Raw genomic sequence first — 24,770 nt, forward strand, 5'->3', positions numbered from 1 at the left:
ATGCCCTCTTTTTTTGAGAATGAGGCCAAGAAGGTGGCTGAGCAGCTGGGGAAGAAGGGGGATCTCATACCTGTCCAGAGCCTATTCAACTGTACTCGCTTCCGTCCCTTCTGCCTGGTTCGGAAGAAGGCAAAAAAATTTCCCTGGTTCTTTGAACCTACCTTTTTTGATACATATTTCTCCCTCATGGACATCCTGGAGCCACGTTCCCCAGTCCCAGGTAAGCAAATATGAGGTAACTGAGCAAATGAGTTAGGGTAAACCATTAGAAGAATCTTGAAGAGAGGTAAGCCCACAGGTCCAATCATATCACCCCCAGTCAATAAAATTCTAGTTGTTCCCAATTACCTCCAGGATAAAATATAAAATTCCTCATTTGGCATTAAAACACCATCATAACCTAGTCCCCTCCTACCTTTCCATTTTTATGACATCTTACTCTCTGATACATACTCTTCAAATCAAGTGACACTGGCCTTCTGACTGTTTCATGAATAAGAATCTTCATCAGCACTTGGCATTTTGGGGGCTCTTTCTTATGCCTGGAATGTTCTTCCTCCTCAATTCCATCTACTGATTTTCATGATTTCCTTTAAATCCCAACTAAAATTCCATCTTTTAATAGAAGTCTTCCTAGCTTTTCTTAATTATTTCTTCTCTTAAATTTTTCCGATTTATCCTGTGTATAACTTGTTTGCATATATTTGTTTTGTTTAACATCTGTCCTGTTATATTGTAAATTCCTTGAGGGCAAGGATTGTCATTTGTCTTTTTCTGCATTGCCAACACTTAGCTCAGTGCCTTGCATATAGTAGACACTTAATAAATGTTTCCTGATTGATTGATTGTTGTCCAGGCTCCATTCCTTTATATTAGCTCATACCCCAGATTGATCTCTCTGCCCCCTTTCAAAATTTCAAAATTTCCAAATCAATCCTTTCCCAATCCTCACAACTGCTAGTTCCTACATATGTTCACTTTCCATATATTTTTCACATCCTTATATCTGTCTTTATTTTCCCCTTTTAGAATATACACATCTTGAAGGCAGAGACTATTTCACTTCTTTATATGTATTCCCAATACTTAGCACAGGTACTAGAAACAGGTAGCATGTAGCAAAAGTTTATTTATTGATTAGTCGAGGTGTTAATAGGAAAATGGATGTGTATGCATGGTTCTCCATATCTATCCCAGAAGTTCCAATATTTGTTCTCAGTGTGCCTTGGAATTGTTCTTCTTTCTCTTTCAGAAGTGACATCAAGCAAACCCTTCCATTTCTATAAAACAGAGAATGGGGAGTTAAATGGAGATATGGATCTGGAAGTGACCAGTGAACTGCAGGGGAAGGCAGCAGGGGCTGCCACATCATACCATGACTTGTCTCTAAAACTAAGGATCCTCACTGTAGACCCTAACATCTGGGAGGCCCTGAGAGAGAGGTAAGGGCTGGTCAATGAAAACCGAAGAGAAAGAAGCTTAGGGGTGAGAGGAAAAAAGTTGAGGAGATGATTTCAGACTAGGATGGCCTTTTATACACATCCTTGTTGTAAAAATTCAATTTTAATGGTTTGACTAAAATATATGAAGATTATAAATAACAATTGTGGTTGCCAATTCAAAGTATTATTGCTCAAAGTCAAAATGACTTTAATAGCTTTTATTTGCAAAAGAAATGGAAAGAGTGAAAGCAGAGAAATACAAAAGAGTAGAGAAGACATTGGCCTACCTAACTAAATATTGCTCGAGTGCTTGAAAAAGGCAGGACTTGTTGACTTTCAACCAGAATTAAACTCTCTCCAGAAGACAGGAAGGGAAAGCCAACTATTCACTCACCCAAGTTCCCTCCAAGAGGCAGGTCAAGTTGATGACTCAAACTGAAGGTGACTCCTGAGGCTGACTTTCTTCCTTGAGCCAACCTTCTTCTTGAAGCCAACTTCTTTCTTGAAGTGGACTTCCCTAGTGCCAGAAATTCAGGGCTTTTTATAGTGGCTTCTTGTCCCTTCCCCTTTTCATGGGGCAGGCCAATCACACAACTTCCTAATTGCAGTGTTTGTGGGAAACATTTCTCACCTTCTGGAGAGTTCAATACTCATCAAAAGGGTTCACAGATTCCTGGTTGATAGGTGTGAATTCTCTTTCTAGATGGTTGAGTTGAAAAGGTAGAGTTCCTTTGACTAGTGCTAAGCTGAGTATTCAAGCTTTTCTTGATTTAATTCAAAACTAGACAAAAGAGAGTTAATCCTGTCTTCCCAATCTGGTGAGATGCTAAGTAGGGGTACTTAAGTTATTTTTAATCAAATGTTAACTCAAAATAGACAAAGGGAATAAAGGATTCCATTTCACAAGTGTAAACTCAGAATAGACAAAGAGAAAAAAGAATTCCCTTTTCACATTGTCTACCACTGACTCCTGGGTTGGACATGGTGGAGTGGGGCTTCTGAGAGAGGGAAATTGGAAATAATGGATCATACCTAAATATTCTTCAGTCTCTGGCAGGATCATATCCCCCAACCCCTTGTATTATAACCCCAACTCCAACCTCAGTTCATCATTTAAGATTAATTCAGCTATCAACCCTATGTTATGACTCACTCCAACACTTCTAACCCCACACCAGTGGAACTGTGACCCTAAAAATGTCCTGGAACACTTCTTCCAAGGCCCTCTTCTATCCTCTCTCCTCATTTACCTTTCAGGAAATTGAAGAAGCCCATACACTCCTTCCTTCAAGAGGTGCAAAATCGTGGAGAGAAACTTTATGTGGTGACAGAAGCTGTAGAGACCATAGAAGATACAGTTATGAAATGCTCCTACAAAAAGGAGGAATCATTACAGATATCCTTGGAACTATCCTCCCTCCCAGATATTATTTTCAAGGTGAAAAAATCTAAACTAGGGTAAATGGAGGGAAGTACAGATGGCCCTATGTAGCCAATCTTCTCTGCATGCTCTCAAGTATCCAAACAGAGTTTTTAGCATTCTATATCAGTCCCCTTAATGGTCCTACTTCCCACAAGTTCCTCAGATATTAAATCCTTTAGGGACTAGTGGCACATAGATACATACATTATCTCAATTATTTACATTTGAGGGAAAGAAATTGGCAGTGGAAATGTTCTAAAAATCATTGCTCTTTAATTCATAGACCCAGAATAATAGAGTTTAAAAGACCTCAGAAATAATCTAGTAAAATACCCTTAATTTTATTTAAGAATTAATTGGGAGGGGTTAGTTGCCTGAAGAAAGTCTAGACCTGTGATTTCATCTGCATAGGGAACTCTTAAGTGTATGAAGTCTATCTACCAATGCAGATTGACAAAATCTTTGAAACTTGCTGTTTTAGAGAGCTGCACTGAAAAGTTAAAGTGATTTGTCCATGGTGAGACAGCTTATATGTGACAGAATTACATGAATCTAGGTCTTCTTAATTCCAAGGCTGGCCTTCCCTCTACTTCACCATGCTTTCTCTTATGATATTATTAGGCTTCAGGCATGAAGGTGCAGTTTAGAACAAAGGAGAAATGAGAGTTCTGATGTATCTTGCCCTCATCAGACCATATATAAAATCTTGCATACAGGGCTTAGCATAATTTTTTTAGGCAGGGCATTTATAAGCATGAAACTAATCTTATATATAAGGATTAGTTGAAATAAAGAGGGTTTTTTTTCCTTTAAAAGAGAATATGATAGCCATACTCAATATTTAAAGGACTGTCCCAAGGAAGATGGATTACACTTACTTTGTTTTACCCTATAGAGCAAAAGCAGAAACAATGGATACAAATTTCAAAAAAATAATTTTAAACTAGATATAAGCAATCAATTCCTAATAATTAGAGCTATCCACACATGGGACAGGCTACTTTGGGACACTGCAAGTTCTTAACAATGAAGTCTTCAAGCCAAGTCAAGATACCTATTTGTCAAGTATGCTGAAGAAAGGGATTTAATTTTCAGGAAGGGACTTCAAGCTTCTAAAGACCCACCCAACTCTGAGATTTTTGTTTCCATGATATTCTCTGAAACAACTGATTCCCCTAATATTAAAAATATCAGAAAAATTATTGAGTATATCTTGGCTTTGTAGCAGTGGACTCTGAGTTTAAAATATCTTTTAATAATGGACAAGATGTCTAACTTAGGGTTGACTATATAGGTGTACCTCACTTTAGAGCACCCAAGTGTTCCTGAAAAGATGGAAATAAATGGAATTCATGTCAAAGCATTATGATTTTCTCCTGATTTATAACATAATTTCATATATTTATTTCTGGTTGATTTGGTTAATCAGCATACTTTCTTATTGAAGTACTGATTCCTTATCCTAAACTGCTATCATATGCTGTTGGTATATATAAACTAATATTTTTTAAAAGGAAGACTTGTCTCCCTGAATTCAAATTTGATCTCAGACACTTAATAGCTAGCTATATTACCCTGAGCAAGTCACTTAACTCTGTTTGCTTTAGTTCCTCATTTGTAAAATGAGCTGAAGAAGGAAATGCAAACCACTCTAGTATCTTTGCCAAAAAAAAACTACAAATGGAGTTACAAACAGTCAGATACAACTGAAATGACTGAACAACAATAACAATCAGTTAATGAGAGAAATCTTTGCACCTTAAGAAAGTTTCCAAATCATATCTTTAATGTCATTACCACAGTATTGGGCCCTTGCTTGTATGCTTACATGGGTCCTGGAGAAAGAGCAGAACAATCTCTGTATGAGCCATGCTTTGACCAGTTACTGATTCTAATACCAATACTAATTCACTCCTTCCCTCCTTTTTCTACTTCAATTGTGAGTACTACTAACCATCAAGACTTTCCCCATCCTACATGCAATCATGTGAAATTTCTGTATCTCTGATCCCAACACCTTCAAAAATATTATTCCAGCTCTATTTTCTTTCCAAAGGGCCAAGGCCTACGTCAAACAGATGGAAAAATGGAGATGACTATCAAGAAGAACTGCATCCTAGCTTATCGACTTCTGGAGCTATGCATTGAGAATGATAGTTGGAGTAAGTAGAGAGAATTTGGGCTGGGAAGAATTCTTTTCTGGAATAATAAGTAAGAAAGGGGGAGGTGCAACATGGTTTGGAGTCATTCCTTCTGGCTCCCTCCAGACCCTTCCCTATCGCCTTTCTCATAGCTATGGTTATGGCTGGGAAATACCACATATAATTCATCGCCTCTTTCCTGAAGGTCCTAGAATAAGTCTTTGTCATCAGCTACTGTGGCAAAGGGCAGTTTTTGTTCCTTGTGGCCTAGAGAAGAGAGATGGAGCGGGTAACATCAAGTTCCCTAATAATGCAAACCTAATGGCAAACAAGAAAGAATTCCATAATTTTCTTCTAAGGGGACATATTATATCGAAGCTAATTTGAGGTTTCAGTGAGGGAATAGAGTTGAAGTAACTGGAGAACTAACCATATTCCTTCTCTCTTTCTAGGAATTATTTATATTACTGAGATGATATCAAAGCTTAATGGTGAGTAAAAAAGACCAAATACACACTTTCTCCAAGGCAATAAGACCAGGAGGGATGATTGCTGAACCTTCTCTAAAGAGTTTAATCCCTTTATTCCACCATCATGAGTTCAAGGATCAACTTCATTCACCATTATGCAATCATTTCCTGGGATTGAAAGAGGATAGAGAAAGGTTCTATGTGATTTGGGGGCTTCTCCTCACCATCAAAGCTCCTTACTGTGCTAGAATCAGGAATTAACAACACATATTTTTGCTGTTGACTTATATGACTGAAGGCAAAACACAATTCCTTCTTGGCCTTTGGTTTATTTCTCAAGTCCAAGAAGCTATATGAAGCAACTCCTAGCCAACATGTTCCCCTCACCATAATCCATAGGCCCTTAGGAATATATATGAAGTGTCCGGAGTTCCTAGTCGCCAACACAGACCTCTAAATCAGTCCACCAAAGAGCCTTCATTCATATCACATTTGTGGCTCAGTGCTCAGCCCTGAGCTATCAATATGTAGGACTTAATCATTCAAATAACTCACTAGGGAATTGTTTGTTTTTTTCTCTTTCTAGAGGAATTTTGCTGGAGCGGTAAGCTGTTTGAATTATTTCTTCTTATTTGGTGGTAGGAGGGACTAGACTATTTTCCTCACAGAGGTAGTACCTTTCTTATGATTGATTTAGATTAAGAGCAGGAAAAGTATTTCAAGCCCCCTTGGCAATAAGACCTTCTTATGAACAAGTCCTTTCCAAGGCTAAGTTAACAATATATCTAACACCATGCACACAACCACAAGATAATATTTGTAAAGCACACAGTACAGAGCCAAATACATAGTAGGCATTTAATAAATGCTTTGCCAAAAAAAACTCCAAATAGGGTTACAAAGAGTCAGACACAATTGAAATGACTGAACCACAATATCAAAAAAGCTATTAATACAGTTAATTTTCACAGGTTGAGTTAAAATAAATGCTTCTATCATTCTCCCTTCTCTTTTCTCCATATTTTCAGCAAAGACAAAAAGGAGATTTCTTCTCGAAGAAGGTTTGGGTTCATTCCCAGAATGGAAGAGGTTGAAGAGAGCTCCACGTTAGCTGTGTTTTCCTGAAAGTTTAGTAATCCTTTTGGGGAAATGTGGGGAATCTTAGTCTGGAAAGGGAGTTATGGTCCTAGAGCAGTGGTTCCCAAACTTTTTTGGCCTACCGCCCCCTTTCCAGAAAAAAATATTACTTAGTGCCCCAGGAAATTATTTTTTTAATTTTAATAGCAATTAATAGGAAAGATAAATGCACCCATGGCCATCACCACTCCCTGGATTGCTGCAGCACCCACCAGGGGGCGGTGGTACCCACTTTGGGAATCACTGTCCTAGAAGCTAGAGACAGAGGGGAAGACATTCTCATCCATTTTATATGCCCAGAATGAAAAGTGATGGGGAGTGAGTCCTGAAGCCTTGCCCATGTCTGGGGGGAATGTAATCACAATATAAATGGTTTGTAAGTTAGTTGGTTATCTCTTAATGAGAACCAGATCCCTGACAGAGCTCTGGAAGGGGAAATGGGGGAAAGAAAATTGATTTGAAGTAATAGAAGGAAAAAAGGGACCAAGTAGGAAAGAGGGCTGTGTAGAAGTTGGGAGGTATCAGGGATCCAGGCACATTTGGAAAGGTCATTAGGGGGCCCAAGTAAAGAAACCAAGACTGTGTTTGAGGAATTGGGGAGGGGACATCTTCAAAGTATAATTTTGTTCTTCTATTTTTATAGATAATTTGACTGAGAAACGTATCAGTTCTCCAAGAAATTTTGAGGAATTTCAGGAAATTGTCATAAGAGAGCAAGAAGCTCTGTCCAAAGGACCAAGAAAGCTGCAGGTCACACTGCTTCATGCCTTCCAGGAAATGTTAGGGAACAGGAAGGCACTACAAGACCTGGAAGACATGGTGATAAAGCAGGGAACATGTGGTTAAGACAGGGAACATGTGGTTGAGAAAGTTGGATGAGAGGGGTTGAGAGAAAGAGAATAGAAGTCATATGGGAATTGGAGGATATGCCAGAGATGGAAGGAAGACCTTATGGTTCAGGATTACTTATTCAAAGAGTTCAAATACCCATAAACAGTAGCATAACCTGGGACATAGAATAAGATAAAGTATAGACTGAGAGTCCTGAACCTTGAGGCAAAGGATAGGAATATCATATCTATTGTTCATTCTCTCCTTTGCCATCTGTTTCCTGCAGCTGGATCAACCACCAAACATGAAAGAGAAGGGGCAACTGGAGGGCCCTGGGACCTGCATCCTAAAACACCTACAAAAGAACTCAGGAGATGCATCCGGCCAACAGTTAGAGAGTATTCTCTACTTATTTGGAGCGTTAATGAGTAAGGAAGAGGGTTGGGGAAGAAAAGAAACTGAGTTTAAAGGCATCTCAAATTCCCTACTGAATGCTAAGCCCCTAAAACTAGTGTAATATTTACTTGGAATTTCTTTAAAGCAAATACTGCTTTTCTTCTTTGTGCTCCAAAGGACAGGCCAATATTAGACACTGTCTACCATTCCACTTTTCTACATTAATTGGTCAATCAACAAGCATTTATAACATATTTACCATGTGCCAAATATCATATATACAAAGACAAAAATAAAAGTCACTGGCTTCAAGCTTACATCCTCATGTAAAACAAAATATGTACATATCCCAGTCAGTTAACAAGCACTGATTAAGCACCTTTGATATGCTAGGCACAGGAATAATCACTAGAGATAGGAGGAAAGGTAAAGTCTCTGCTCTCAAAGACTTTGAAGGATAGTATATGAATACAAATAATGTACATACAGACTAGACTTGATATAGGGAAATCTCCCCTGAGGAAACACCCTAACACTGCCTCTTGGTACTTTCTATGACAATAAACTTATAGAGTTGCCTAAAAACCTGAAAAGTGCCAAGAAAGTAAATAATGCACTAAAGTGCCAAAAGAAACATGGACAGTATGTGAAAGAAGTTGGACTTGAAGTAGGACTTCCTGTCCTTAGTGCTCACTATCCAATATATCAATGTGGCTATGTAAATATAAAGTATATGCAAAAGAAATGCTAGATAACTTGGAGAGGAAGGATACTAACAAAGATGGACCAGAAAAGGCTTAATATAAAATTTTATCCTTAATCTAAGTCTTGAAGACATTTCAAGAGTCAGAAATTAGGAAATAGTGTATTCATAAATGACAGCGCTAGTAGAAAGGCATCAAGACTAGAGAAAGAAGGTGTATGGAACAGGTCATAGGCCAGTATGACTCTATTATAGAGTGCATGGAGGGGAATCATGTGAAAAGTGGAAAGATAAAAAGAGACCAGATTGTAATGAGCTTTAAATATGAAAGAGTTTATGTTTGATGCTATAGGTAATAGAATGTCATTAGATTTTGTTGGGAAACTAGGGGTGGGCTTGGAGGTGACAAGACATATTGTTGGCATAACGAGACCACTTTACCAAAGGAAAAACAGGAATGGGGAAAGATTTGAGTTTTGTAGATCAAAAAGGAGACTATTAAAAATATACATATGACTATTCATTAGAGAAATAAAAATGAAAATTGGATTCTGGGAAGATGGAGGCTTAGAAGGAGCAAATCTTAAATCCTCTGCACCCTTACACAATGAGATAGAAAACAATGTGCTTTGAGAAGAAAGAAGAACAAATTTAACAATGGGACAGAGCAGGGGGAACCCTACTGCTGCACAACTAAAGAGGCATGCAAAGAAAAAGGCTTCAATTCTTGAATTTTCTAGTCTGAGGTTATAGAAGGGAAATCCCAGGATTCCTCCCCCCACCCCGTGCTGTTTGGAGTCCCCAGTGGCCCCTGAAATCTCAAGGTGGGTGGGCACACCTGCCCAGAGAGGGCCTTGCTGGCACCAGACTCGGGAAGTTGAAAACAGGCACTGGAGAGGTGACTGGAGGAAAATAACAGTGAAACACAGCAAAAATGCCTGGAAGAAGGAGGCTTAGAGAGAGACAAACCTCAGACAGCTTGGCTTCCTCACATTGAGATAGAGAACAAAAGGCTTCAAGAGGAAAGAAAACCAGACAAAACACAAGAACAGTGCAGAGGAACCCCACTGCTGGACAGCTCAGTGAAAAAACTCCTTCTTGTCCCCCCACATTTTTTTTGTTTGTTTGTTTTTCTCCTCTTGAGCCTCAGGGCAGATTAAGAAGTATAGAGTAATCCAATCAGGCTAAATACCAACAATTGGAAAGACAAGAAGTCTTCAGAGGGCAGAGAAAGTAACTACAAACCTCCATTGTCAGCTGAGGGAAGATCCTTCATCAAAGCTCATGAAATCTATTTGCTCAAACTAGCAGAACAGAAAACGAAAAAATATCAGTAAATAACAGGGAAAGAAAAAAATGACAATTGACAGCTTCTTTCATGGAAGTGAAAAGAGAGCAAATGAAATAGAAATAGAAGAAGAGGGAAAAAGTCCCAGAGAATTGGGCACAGGATTTGAAAGATCTCAAAATTCAATTAACTCAAGAACTTCAGGAACTCAAAAAGCAATCAAGAGAGACGGAAGACAATTTGAAAAAGGAAATACATTAACTAAAACAAGAAAATAAAGTCTTAAAAGCCAAAATTGGCCAGCTTGAAAATGAAGCAAAGAAGGCAAAAGATGATCAACAAAAAAATCAGACTAGAAGGAGAAGGATGACCAAAAAGCCAAGGATGAAATTCAGTCTTTAAAAAAACAGAACTCAACAACTAGAAGCAAACGACTTCATGAGACAGCAAGAATATATAAAACAAAATTAAAAAATGAAAAATTTGAGAATATGAAACACCTCATTGATTCAACCAAAGATCTGGAGAACAGAGATAGAAGAGACAATTTAAGAATTATTGGTTTACCAGAACATCATGATAAAAGAAAAAGTTTAGATATCATCCTACAAGAAATTATCAGAGACAATTGCCCTGACATTCTTGAAAAAGAGGGAAAAGTGGAAATTGAAAGAATCCACAGATCACTTCCTACATTTAATCCACAACTAACAACTTCCAGGAGTATTATAGCTTAATTCAAAAACTAGCAGACCAAGGAAAAAAATATTACAAGCTGCTAAAAAGAAGTCATTCAGATATCAGGAAACCACAGTTAGGATAACAAAGAATCCAGCTGCATCTACACTGAAGGACCAGAAAGCATGAAACACAATATTCCGGAAATCAAGAATACTGGGCCTACAACCAAGAATCAACTATCCAACAAAACTGACTATATTATTGCAGGGGAAAGTATGGTCATTCGATAAAATTGAGGACATCTAAGCATTCATCAAGAAAAAAAAAATCGGACATAAACAGAGATTTTGCTATCCAAACACAGAACTCAAGAGAATCACCATGTTAATTAAGAGAATGGAGGGAGAGGGAAAAATCTTTTCTTTAAGGGACCCAATAAGTTCAATCAATTTGTATTCCAAGAAGAAAAGAAGATATTGGCAAATATTAAAAAGTGTTATACCCAACAGGGTAACTAGAAGATTATATAGAGGGAACGGTAACAAACAGTATAGGATGCAATGTCAAATTATATACATGTATACATGTATGTATGTATAAATATATACAAAACTATGGGGGGAAGAAGGTAATATTAAGAAAAATGGGATAACAAACAAAATTGAGCCATGGGGGCCAACAGGGAAGAATAACAATACACTGTAAAGGTAAAGAGGTTGGAGGGAGGAAATATTTAATACTTAAGTGAATTGAAATCAACTTAAAGAGGGAAGAACAATCAGATCCAATGGGGCAGAAAACTGATTTGCACTCTATAGAGAAGTAGAAGGGTAACAAAATGACTGGTGGAGAGGGAACTAACACTGGGAAGAGAGAGGGTGGGGGGTGTAGCTTAAAAAGATACTAAAGAAGAATAACAGGGGAATAAGAAGGGAGAGGGGAGAAAGGGAAGTACAATAAGGGATGGGATTAGGGGAACTGATTAAAACAAAATACTGGTATAGAAGGAAATAGTGAAAAAGAAAGGACAGGACAAGGAGAGAGAATCAAAATGTCTGGAAATACACAGTTGATAATTGTAACTCTGAATGTGAATGGGATGAACTTGCCCATAAAATGGAAGCAAATAGCAGAGTGGATTAGAAACTAAAATCCTACCATATGTTGTCTAAAAGAAACACACATGGGACAGGCAGACATACATAGAGTAAAAATGAAAGGATGGAACAAAATCTATTGGGCTTCAAATGAGAAAAAGAAGGCAGGGGTTGCCATCATGATCTCTGACAAATCCAAAGTAAAAATAGATATGGTTAAAAGAGAGAGGGAAAGTAACTACATCCTAATAAAAGGCAGTATAAACAATGAAGAAATATCAGTACTCAACATGTATGCACCAAACGGTATAGCTTCCAAATTTCTAAAGGAGAAGCTAATGGAGCTCAAGGATGAATTAGATAACAAAACTATACTAGTGGGGGACCTCAACCTTCCCCTATTAGATCTAGATAAATTAAACCAAAAAATAAATAAGAAAGAGATAAGAGAGGTGAATGAAAACCTAGAAATATTAGAGTTAATAGATATGTGGAAAAAAATAAATAGGGACAAAAAGGAATACACCTTCTTTTCAGCAGAACATGGAACATTCACAAAGACAGACCATGAAATAGGGCATAGAAACATGGCAAACAAATGCAAAAAAGCAGAAATAATAAATGCAACCTTATCAGATCATAAATGTAACCTTCTCAGATCATAATGCAATAAAAATAGTTATTACTAAGAATACATGAAGAGGCAAACCAAACACAAATTGGAAACTAAATAATATGATTCTCCAAAATAATTTAGTGAAAGAACAAATCAGAGAAACAATTAATAATTTCATTGAAGACAATAACAATGATGGGACTTCTTACCAAAACCCATGGGATGCAGCCAAAGCAGTTCTAAGGGGAAAATTTGTATCATTGAGTGCATATATTAACAAATTAGGGAGGGCAGAGATTAATGAATTGGGCATGCAACTTAAAAAATGAAAAAATGAACAAATTAAAAATCCCCATATGAAATCTAAATTAGAAATACTAAAAACCAAAGGAGAAAATAACAAAATCAAAAGTACAAGAACTATTGAATTAATAAATAAGACTAGAAGCTGGTATTTTGAAAAAACAGATAAAATAGACAAAGTACTGGTAAATCTAATTTAAAAAAAGAAAGAAGAAAAGCAAATTAACAGTATCAAAGATGAAAAGGGAGACCTCACCTCTAATGAAGAGGAAATTAAGGCAATCATTAAAAACTATTTTGCCCAATTATATGGCAATAAATATAGCAATCTAGGTAATATGGATGAATATTTACAAAAATATAAATTGCCTAGATTAACAGCAGAAGAAACAGAATACTTAAGTAATCCCATATCAGAAAAAGAAATTGAACAAGCCATCAAAGAACTCCCTAAGAAAAAATCGCCAGGGCCTGATGGATTCACAAGTGAATTCTATCAGACATTCAAAGAACAACTAATCCCAATACTACACAAATTATTTGATATAATAAGTAAAGAAGGAGTCCTACCAAATTCCTCTTATGACACAAATATGGTACTGATTTGAAAGCCAAGTAGATCAAAAACAGAGAAAGAAAACTACAGACCAATCTCCCTAATGAACATAGATATAAAAATCTTAAATAGAATACTAGCAAAAAGACGCCAGCAAGTGATCAAGAGAGTTATCCATTATGATCAATTGGGATTTATACCAGGAATGCAAGGATGGTTCAACATTAGGAAAACCATCCACATAATTGACCATATCAGCAATCTAAAAAACAAAAATCACAGGATTATCTCAATAGATGCTGAAAAAGCCTTTAACAAACTACAACACCCATTCCTATTGGAAACACTAGAAAGTATAGGAATAGAAGGATCTTTCCTAAAAATAATAAACAGTATATACCTAAAACCATCAACAAGCTTCATATGCAATGAGGATAAATTAGAAGCCTTCCCAATAAGATCAGGTGTAAAACAAGGATGCCCATTATCACCTTTATTATTTAACATTGTACTAGAAACACTAGCAGTAGCAATTAGAGAAGAAAAAGAAATTAAGGGTATTAAAATAGGCAATGAGGAGACTAAGCTATCACTCTTTGCAGATGATATGATGGTCTACTTAAAAAATGCTAGAGAATCAACTAAAAAGAGTAGAAATAATCAACAACTTTAGCAAAGTTGCAGGATACAAAATAAATGCACATAAATCATCAGCATTTCTATATATTTCCAACACATCACAGCAGCAAGAGGTAGAAGGAGAAATACTATTTAAAATCACCCTAGACAGTATAAAATACCTAGGAATATATCTACCAGAAGAAACACAGGAATTATATGACCACAACTACAAAACACTTTCCAAACAATTAAAACTAGATCTAAACAATTGGAAAAACATTGATTGCTCATGAGTAGGATGAGCTAACATAATAAAAATGACCATTCTATACAAATTAATTCATTTATTTAGTGCCATACCTATCAAACTAACAAAAAACTTTTTTACTGAATGAGTAAAAAACTATAACAAAGTTCATGAAGAACAAAAGATCCAGAATATCAAGGGAAATAATGAAAAAAAATGTGAAGGAAGGTATTCTAGCAGTACCAGATATTAAACTATACTATAAAGCAGTGGTCATCAAAACAATATGGTACTGGCTAAGAGACAGAAGTGAGGATAAGTGGAATAGACTTGGGGTAATTGACGTCAGCAAACAGTGTATGATAAACCCAAAGAGCCCAACTTTTGGGACAAAAATCACTATTTGACAAAAACTGTTGGGGAATTTGGAAAACAATATTGGAGAGATTAGGTTTAGATCAACATTTCACACCCTACACCATGATAAAATCAGAATGAATGAATAACTTGAATATAAAGAAGGAAACTGTAAGTAAATTAAGTGAACACAGAATAGTATACTTGTAAGATCTTTGGGAAAGGAAAGATTTTAAAACCAAGCAAGAGTTAGAGAAAATTACAAAATGTGAAATAAATAATTTTGATTATATTAAATTAAAAAGGTTTTGTACAAACAAAAACAATGCAACAAAAATCAGAAGGGAAACAACAAACTGGGAAAAATCTTTATAACAAAAAATTCTGACAGAGGTCTAATTTCTCAAATATACAAGGAGCTAAATCAATTGTATAAAAAATCAAGCCATTCCGCAATTGATAAATGGGCAAGGGACATCAATTGGCAATTTTCAGATAAAGAAATCAAAACTATCAATAAACACATGAGAAAGTGTTCTAAATCTCTAATAATTAGAGAAATGCGAATAAAAACAACTCTGAGGTACCACCTCACTCCTAGCAGATTGGCTAAAATGACAACAGGGGAGAGTGGTGAATGTTGGAGAGGATGTGGCAAAATTGGGACATTAATGCATTGCTGGTGGAGTTGTGAACTGATCCAAACATTCTGGATGGCAATTTGGAATTATGCACAAATAGTGATAAAAGACTGCCTGCCCATTGATCCAGCCATAGCATTGCTTGGTTTGTACCCCAAAGAGATCATGGGTAAAAAGACTTGTACAAAACATTTATAGCCATGCTTTTTGTGATAGCAAAAAACTTGAAAATGAGGGTATGCCCTTCAATTGGGGAATGGCTGGACAAATTGTGGTAAATGCTGGTGATGGAATACTATTGTGCTCAAAGGAATAATAAACGGGAGGAATTACATGTGAACTGGAAAGACCTCCAGGAATTGATGCAGAGTGAAAGGAGCAGAGCCAGAAGAACATTGTACACAGAGACTGATATACTGTGGTAAAATAGAATGCAATGGACTTCTGTACTAGCAGCAATGCAATGATCCAGGACAATACTGAGGGATTTATGGAAAAGAATGCTACCCACATTCAGAGGAAGAACTACAGGAAAGGAAACACAGAAGAAAAACAACTGCTTGAACACATGGGTTGATGAGGACATGATTGGGGATGTAGACTCGAAACAACCACACCAATGAAAGTATCAATAATATGGAAATGGGTCTTGATAGATGACACATGTTAAAAACCAGTAGAAATGTGCATTGGCTATGGAGGGGGTAGGAATTTGGCGGGGTGACGGGGAAAGTAAGAACATGAATCATGCAACTGTAGCAAATTTTTCTAAAAAATTTAAAAAAAGAGAGAGAAATACAAATGAAAATAACTCTGATACTACTTCACACCTATCAAACTGACTAACATGATCAAAAAGGAAAATAATAAATGTTGGAGAGAATATGGGAAAATGAGGACACTGATATGCTGTTGGTGGAATTGTGAACTGATACAACCACTCTTTAGAGAAATTTTGGACCATACCCAAACAGCCATAAAACTATGCATTCCCTTTGACCCTACTACTGTGTCTGTATGCCAAAGAGATCAGAAATAGGAGAAAAGGATCTACTTGCAAAAAAAATATTTTAGCAGTTCTTTATAGCAGCAAAGAACTAGAAACTGAGGGAATGTCTATCAATTGGGGAAAAATGAATAACAGGATAGGTGGTTTTAATGGAATACTATTACATCATAAGAAAGGCCAAACAGGATGATTTCAGAAAAGCCTGGGAAAAATGTATATGAACTGATGCAAAGTGAAATGAGCAGAGGCAGGAAAACAGTGTATACAGTAACAGAAATATTGTACAGTTATCATCTGTGAAGGACTAAACTATTATCAGCAAAAACAAAGTCCCAGAATAACCCCTTGGGACTTTTGATTAAAAAAAAAACACTATCTAAAGCCAAAGAAGGAACTGTTAGATCTGATTACAGATCAAAGCATACCATCTTTCACTCTATTTCTTTCATGAGTTTTTTTTTATTACATGTGTGATATGTGTATTTTGTTACTTTGTGGGGAATATGTAAATATGTATTGTATGAAAGCACTATATAACCAGTAGCAGAGCATTTAATACCTTGGGTATATTTGAATTGAAAAATATAAAAAAACAATTATAAGAAATTGTTTCTACATGAAATTTAAAAAAAATAAAAGAAAGTAAAAAAATCTTAAATATATGTGTGAGATGATGAGGACCTAAATTAGAGAATGGCTATATGAGAAGAGAAAAGATTTCATATCTGAGAAGAGTTGTGGGCACAGAATAAGATTTGTTAATCAGTTTTGTGTGAGGGATAAAAGTTAGGATTTAAGAATAATAGCAAAAAAAAAAATAATAGCAAAATTGCCAACTGGAGTAGCAGAGAGGATAGTGGTACCTTAACAGTGACAGAGAAGTTTAATGGAGTCATGAGTGTAGTGGGAAAAATAATGAGTTTTGTTCGAATGTATTGAGCTTGAGATTCTTATAGTATAACAATTTTGAAATATCTAAAAGGTAGTTCATAATTTGAAACAGGAGGTTGCCTAAAAGTCCAGGATTAGATATATAAATCCAGGAATAATAAGTGTAGAGAGATACTTGGACTTGTGGAAGTAGATGAGGTGACCAAATGAGAAAGTATAGCATGAGAAAAGAGAACTGAAGGAATTTCAAGTCTACAGTCAACAATCAAGAAAAGGATGAATTACCATAAGAGACTGAGAAGAAATGGCCAGACAGAAGAACAAGGAAAGAGCATTGTCACAAATACCCAAACTTCATAAGATATTTGGAAGAAGAGGGCAGTCAACAGGGGCAAATAATGCAAAGAGATTCAATAATATGTTAAAGATTAATCATTAGATTTAATAAATATGAGATTAAAGAGACTATTTTTACTTTTATTATGGCATTAGAACTAGAGAAGAAAATAAGTATAGAATTAGACGGACTTTGAATAAGTAATTTTTAAAAGCAATTTATTGAGAATGGGAGGAGAGTCTTAAGATGATATTTTAATGTAATGATACTATCTATTAGGTTTTATTCTTAGACTTGAATGTCTTGGGTTTTGGATGACATTCCTGGAAGTTTTAATTTGTGTATTCTATTCTTTTTACTTTGCCCTCTAGTTTCTAGTAGGTTTGGTCAGCGTTCATTCCTGATTTCTTGAAATATGGTATCTAGGTTTCTTTGTGGTTGAATGTGTTGGGTGGTCTTCTTTTATCTTTCCTTGGCCAGGTCAGTTGTTTTTGATGGGAATACTTTAAACTTTCTGCCTTAGACTACCCATTACACAAAGACATGAAGGAGAGGAGAATGGGACTCTTTGGAGACTAAGCCCATCCTAAAATTCTTCTTTTCACCTTATTATCCAATCTCTTCCTAGTCCTGACTGATACTCAACAACAGCTACTGGCCCAGTCACTGGAGAAGAGGATCCTGTCTCAACAGCTGGAACTGGTGAGAAAACCAAAGAGGTCACAAGATTGGGGAGGGTGATGAGAAATCAAAGGAAAGAAAAAAGGAAGGAGATAACTAGCCTCAGGGGAACAATAGCAGATTGTGCAATTTTCAACTCCTCTTGAAAACTCTACACGAATTGCCCTTCCTTTGAGAAAGAATTTGGATTCAAATCCCATCTCAAAATTAGCTTTATTTAGTATCTTTGTGAATTTGAGCAAGTCATGCAATCTCCATAAGTTTTCACTTCCTCCTCTATTTAAGTGTTGACCTAGACTGTGATGTCACTTTCAATTTTATAATACTTAATTATCTTAAGTAGCTCTACAGGGAAGAACTTAAAGCACTGATCTAAGACTTCTTAGTCTTCTCCAGTATATTGCCTTGAGAGGTCAGACTATTTTTTTTTTGCCTTTCTTTCTATCCCTAGTACTTAATACAGTGCCTCACATAAAGAAAGAACTTAATAACTTCACTTGAAAGTAGTAGTTACAAAGAGGTGAATTTTAAAGTAATAGGTGAAATATTTTTTTAACAATGGAACTGCCCATCAGTGAATCAATAATCCCAGTAAGTGGTGAACTTTGTGTTGCTATGAATACTTAAATAGACAATTGGATGACTGAATGCTAGGAAGATTGTATAAGGAATTTCAGGAGTGGAATTATTGATAAGGTCGAGTGAAAAGAGTACTGGACTCAGAAGCAGGATTCTTTTGAGGTCATGATGAAGTGCAGTCAAGTATCATCACTGAGAGAATGTTAGAGTTAAAGAAATAGTCTTTGATCACACTAAGAAGTTTAGTATCACTGAACAGGTTCCACAGTTTCCAGAATGAGATCAAGCCCAATCTCATTCATTACTCAGTTTTTGGCCCAACTCCATCTCTTTAAGCAATGCTAGTCCAACATATTTAATTGCAAACTAGATAGACAGACAGACAAATTCAGTGGGTATTCCATTAAGATTTATTATTTGTTCTTCCATGGCTTGATTTAATGAATTTGAAGGAGTGAAGAATGGTGTAATTCTTACATTTTTGTTGTTAAGGGAGACAATTTGTTCTTTTAAGCCAAATAAAATGAATGTTTGTCTTTATTATAAGAATTCTGAACTTGCTAATGAATTCTGATTCAAAATGCTTCCTAGCACTTATGCAAGGGATGCTTGTGGGTGAGGAATATGGCTCCCTTAGGAGTTAGGATAGAGGTTACTGTTGGGAAAGGTTTTGATAAAGAGAGTCCTATAGGATCTCTCCTCTAAGGACAAGATCCTTGTCTAGGAAAACCCCTCTGATCACTATGATCCTATCCTCTTCAGGTTAAGAGCATTTTGGAACCAAACTTCAGTCTGTGGGAAGAACGTTCCTTTTCTATCCAGCCAAAACTTCTCCTTCAGCTAAAAGATGAGGATCAGGCCATCACAGTGTATCTGGTAGAGGAATGTGGCCTAAATCTTCAATGTGTTAGATCTCAGCCAAAATGGAATCTAAAGGCAAAGGATCCTCTCTCTTCCCTGTATGTGGCCCTCTCATTCCTGCAGCTGCTGACTGAAGCTTAAACCCCTGATAGCAACAATTCAACTTTAAGGAATGAAGAAGAAAGAGAAAAGAAAAATCTTTTAAACCCTAGTAATATATTTTACTTTTAATATGGGATCAATCACATTCTGCCTTATACTGTACTTAATAGAATATGTCTTATCCCTTCTACCAGGTTGTAAATTCTTTGAGGATAAGGAATTCTTACATCCCCTGCTGTGCTTAGCACATTGTCCTACACAGGATAAATGACATTGGGTCTTAATTATCTTGTTGAATATAACTAAAAGGAAATTGTAAGAAAAGAATATTCTATGTTGGCTAGGGGTTCCAATATACTCAGAAGTTGTCCTCAGACAGTCCTAGGAAAGAGCCACTGATTCATTCCTTCTTTCAAAAAATAGTGAGCACCTCCTATGTAGTAGGAACTGTGCTACGGGCAACAGGAATTATATTAAATGTATAAAATGGTCCCTGCCCTCAGGAAGATTATATCTCAATCGGCTTGCAATTGCTAAGCTAATTTCTATCTTTTCTAAATAAAAGTTCTGCTCACCAATGAGAGAAATGTGATTTTCTTATTAGTATTGATGGATTAATGAAAAACAATCTATACTCCCATTTTTAATTGTCCCCCATCCTCTTATGGCACAAATTTCTGGAGTAGTTAAAATTTCCTGTCCAAAGGGTTCACAAAAAAAATCAGTTTGGTTTGTAATTCATTAAGAGGAACAATTCCACTCTTAGTTAGGGAGTATTCAGTTGATTTAGTTAATTCTTTTTGAAAGAATTTATTAACTGATTACTATATTCCAAATACTTTGCCAAGGCCTGGTGATTATACATATATATATATATATATATATATATATATATAGGGGTTCGAAAGCAAAGACAACCCTTAACTTCAAGTAGGTTATATTCTAATGGAAGAATACAACATATTAAAAGGGAACTGGAAATGTGGGAGAGATGGGGAGAGAAAAAGTTAAAGTAGGATGGCATAATGGTGGCTATGATATAGTGTGAAGGTCTGATTCCAGACAAGATAAGGTGAAAGCTCATTTATCAGAGCTTATGGTGATTCCAAGAACAGAGTCGTATAAGATTTCTGTTTGGTCCAGAAAATTAGAGAAATGCTGAGTGAGGCCATAGTGAACAGATCTGCATACTAATTTCCTGGAACATTTGCAGAGTTTGATTTGATTGTGGTTCCAGAAGATAGAGAAAAGAGGGTGGAGGAAACCAGTGAAAAGATGACTGGGGAGTAGGAAGAAAAGGGAAGTAATGTTGAGGCCTGTCTGAACTAGACCAGGTGAGGCAACTCAAGAATCCAGGCTCCAGGGGAGTGCCAGGAGTGAACTTGACATAAAAACATGCAGCAAAGTGACATCTTTTGCCATATCCATATTTATTCCTAATGAGTGACAATAATAGGGGTGAAACACCATATTGTCCTAAAAGTTCTTCTGGAGAGGTGAGGTTCAGAGTAGAACCAAGGTCTACAAATCCATTTCTAGTTCAGATCCATCTAGAAGTTAAGGGTAAGGACAAGGAGTAAGGAAAGAAAAAGAGCAAGTCAAAAATCCTTAGGTATTTTGAATCATTAATAATTAGAGAAATACATATTAAAATAAAATTTAAAAAATTGGTACCACTTCATACCAATCAGATTTGGCTATGGAGAAATAGGTACAGTAATATACCTGTGAACTAGTCCAAGCATTCTGGAGAATGATTTGGCACAATAAACAAAAAACTACAAAACTGCATAAATTCTTTGATTTAGAAATACCACTAATAGGTCTATACCACAATGAGACCAAAGTAAAAATAAAAAGATCTAGATGTACAAAAAATATTTATAGGTACTTTTTGTAGTGGCAAAATTTTCAAATTAAGGAGGAGAAATCTTTGTATCAAATTTCTCTAATATTTTCATATCAAAGGTATATAGCCAATTAATAAATATTGCATATTTACACATACATACATACATACATATGCATATATATGACTAGTAGCCATTACTAAGTGCCTCCTATGTGCACCCTGGAAAATGAGTGTATGCCCTTCAATTGGGGAATGGCTGAACAAATTGTGGTATATGCTGGTGATGGAATACTATTGTGCTGAAAGGAATAATGAACTGGAGGAATTACATGTGAACTGGAAAGACCTCCAGGAATTGATGAAGAGTGAAAGGAGCAGAGCCAGAAGAACATTGTACACAGAGACCAATACACTGTGGCACAATCAAATGTAATGGACTTCTCTACTAGCAGCAATGCAATGACCCAGGACAATTCTGAGGGATTTATGGAAAAGAATGCTACCCACATTCAGAGGAAGAACTGCAGGAGAGGAAACACAGAATTAAAATAACTGCTTGAACACATGGGTTGATGAGGACATGATTTGGGATGTAGACTCTAAACGACCACCCCAGGGCAAATATCAATAATATGGAAATAGGTCTTGATAGATGACACATGTAAAATCCAGTAGAAATGTGCGTCGGCTGGGAGGAGGGGGTGGGAAGGGAGGGGAGAGAAAGAACATGAAACGTAATGATAGAAAAATTTTCTAAAAAAATTTTTTAAATATGCTAAGCACCTTATCAATATTATTTCCTTTGTTCCTCGCAATAATGCTGGATGGTAGGTGCTGGTGCTGTTATTATGCCCATTTTATAATTGATAAAATTAAGAAATACAGAGGGTAAATGATTTGATCATAATCAAGCAGCTATTAAGAATGTGAGGCAAGATTTGAACTTGTTTTTCTGGCTCCAGATCCAAGACTTCACATACTGAGTTTTCTATATTTATATATTCAATGTAAATAAAAGGGAATGTTAGAGGCAAGATACTTGAATTGTGGGGAACTGGGAAATGATTCCTGTGAAAACTAATATATAAACTGAGATGTGAAAGAAGAAAAGGAAGCCAGGAGACGGAGATGAGGTGGAAGAGCATTCCAGGTGTGATGTAGATCTAGTGAAAGGCATGGCATAAGCAGATGATGGTTTTGTGTTAGAAAAAGCATGAAGTCCAGTGTCACCGGATATTAGATTTTGTAGAAGGGAGAAAGTGAAAGATGAAGAGGAAAGGAAGGGATCACTTTGTGGAGAATTTTAAAAGCCAAGTAGTGATGTAGGTAATAGTGAGTCCCTAACATTTATTGAGTAGCTGAGTGGTATGGTGAGATTTGCACTTAAGAAAGATCACTTTAGCAATTGAAGGAGGAGGATAGACCGAAATAAAGAGAGGCTTCAGGCAAAAAACAACAACTAGAAAGCTACTGAAATAGTCCATTCTCGAAATGACAAGTGCCTTCACTAAGAGGGCATCTATGTGAGTGGAAAACAGGAAAAATGTATGAGACAAGTAGAAGAAACAATAATTGACAATAGACTCTAGTCAAGAATGACATATAGTTTGGGAACATGGGTAAATTGGAGCATGGTGGTATCTCTGTAAGTTGTTCAGGAATGAAGAGCATTTGGGAAGAAAGATGAGTTCAATTTTAGACACATTAAGTTTAAGATGTTTATGAAACATCCAGTTCAAGATGTCTAATAGGCAGCTATATATGCAAGATTGGAAGTCAAACGAGAGAATAGGGATAGATAAATAAATCGTTGAATTATCCAAATGGAGATGATAATTGAATTAATTCCCTGCTGGATCACTGCCTTGTCATGATGGAGGGGCTCATGAAGCTCAATGAAACTATGAGTTATGACATCCGACAGACAGGTCATAGTGGAGAGATCTGACCAAAAAAAAGCAATTCACTGCAGAAGGAAATGGCTAACTATCCAGTACCTTTGCAAAGAAAACCCTGTATAAATTATTAAAGTAATAAAATATATGACAGTGAAAAATAGGACTCTCAGGCTGGAAGTTGTCCAAAATGTTCCTGGGGAAGAATGGAAGAAAATTAAGAGTAACTCCAGAAAAAAAAATGAAGAAAGCTCAGTTGTGTATGTGTCTGGTGACAAAAAGAAAGTCTTATGTCGTAAAGATCAGTACTGGATAGGAAATTAGAATGTAAGATCTGTGAATCAAAGTAAACTAGATGTGGTCAAATATGAGATGACACATTTAAATATTGACATCTTGGGTGTCAGTGAGCCTTAATGGTTGGGAGTAGGTGAGACTGATACACTGGCACAATCAAATGTAAGGGACTTCTGTACTAGCAGCAATGCAATGAAAGAAAGCTATCCACATACAGAGAAAGAACTGTGGAACCAGAAACACAGAAGAAAAACAAAATCGATCACATAGTGTGATGGGGATGAGATTAAGGTTTTGATATTAAAGGATTGCTCTATGGCAAATATGAGTAACATGGAAATGGGTTTTGAACAGTGATACATGTATAACCCAGTGGAAAGGCTTGTCAGCTTTGGGTGGGGGGAGGATAGGCTGGGGGCGGGGGTAACATGAATCATGTAACCATGGAAAACTATTCTAAATAAAAATAAAAAAAGAAGTTCTCTTCAGTGGATTTTTGGATATCTTTTTCCATTTGACCAATTCTACTCTTTAAAGAATTCTTGTCTTGGGATTTTTGTGCCTTTTTTACCAATTGGCCTATTCTGTTTTTTAGAATATTAATCTCTTCACTATTTTTGTACCTTCTTTACCATGCTATTGACTCTTTTAAAAGATTTTCTGGTATCACTCTCATTTCTTTTTCCAGTCTTTCTTCTACCTCTCCCATTTGATTTTTTTAAATTATTTTTGAACTTCTTCATTAATTATTTCTGGGCTTGAGACCAATTCATATTTTTCTTGGAGACTTTGGTTACTGGAATTTGACTTTGTTATCTTCTACTGAATTTGAGTCTAAATAACTTTCTATATTGAGTTTCTTCTTTTGTTGTTTGCTCATTTTCCTGCTTTTTTCTTCTCTTTTAGTTTAAAAAACTGTTAATGTTAGGGTCTATAACAGTGGTGAAGAGAGCACTGTTCTAAGCTTCAGGTTTTTTTGTGTACCTGCCTTCAGAGCTGGCACTGGGAATCTATTTGCTTTCAGTTCTTCCAAGGTGGTAAGATGTAAGGAGAGAAGGGTTTAATGATCTCCCAACCTGTGATCTGGTCTGTGAATAACCCCAAGCATTCTTTTACTCCTTGGAATTTTAACAAGTCTCCTGTTCTCCTGTGGCTGCAAATGCTTGTGTGTGTAGGTGCTGCACCCCATGAACTGTAACCTGGTTTCTGTATATGGGCAATATGACAAGAGTCTTGCACTCAGAGCTATCAAAGGGACTCATATCTCTTTCTGAGGAGTTCTCCAATCCCTCTTACCATCTATGGGGCTTGCCCTA

The 24,770-nt window shown here is 36.3% G+C and overlaps 1 protein-coding gene across 1 annotated transcript; it reads left to right on the plus strand.

Annotated features, from left to right (window-relative positions):
* On the plus strand, positions 1–19,449 carry LOC123231961 (gasdermin-C-like). Its single transcript, XM_044658287.1, has 11 exons — positions 1–220; positions 1,253–1,442; positions 2,700–2,880; positions 4,922–5,027; positions 5,459–5,497; positions 6,063–6,080; positions 6,505–6,537; positions 7,257–7,432; positions 7,731–7,872; positions 17,816–17,889; positions 19,210–19,449. Exons 1-11 carry the CDS (start codon positions 1–3, stop codon positions 19,447–19,449), a joined length of 1,419 nt encoding a protein of 472 aa, XP_044514222.1.
* The last annotated feature ends 5,321 nt before the right edge of the window (positions 19,450–24,770 follow it).

This window comes from Gracilinanus agilis, chromosome 1 (assembly GCF_016433145.1).
Source record: "Gracilinanus agilis isolate LMUSP501 chromosome 1, AgileGrace, whole genome shotgun sequence".
NCBI lineage: Eukaryota > Metazoa > Chordata > Mammalia > Didelphimorphia > Didelphidae > Gracilinanus > Gracilinanus agilis.

Excerpts from the sequence above, each read along its gene's own strand:
- LOC123231961 (XM_044658287.1), top strand. The coding sequence starts at position 1 with ATGCCCTCTTTTTTTGAGAATGAGGCCAAGAAGGTGGCTGAGCAGCTG. Across the intron at positions 7,873-17,815 it reads CTTATTTGGAGCGTTAATGA|TCCTGACTGATACTCAACAA; the intron begins GTAAGGAAGAGG and ends ATCTCTTCCTAG. Across the intron at positions 17,890-19,209 it reads TGTCTCAACAGCTGGAACTG|GTTAAGAGCATTTTGGAACC; the intron begins GTGAGAAAACCA and ends TATCCTCTTCAG.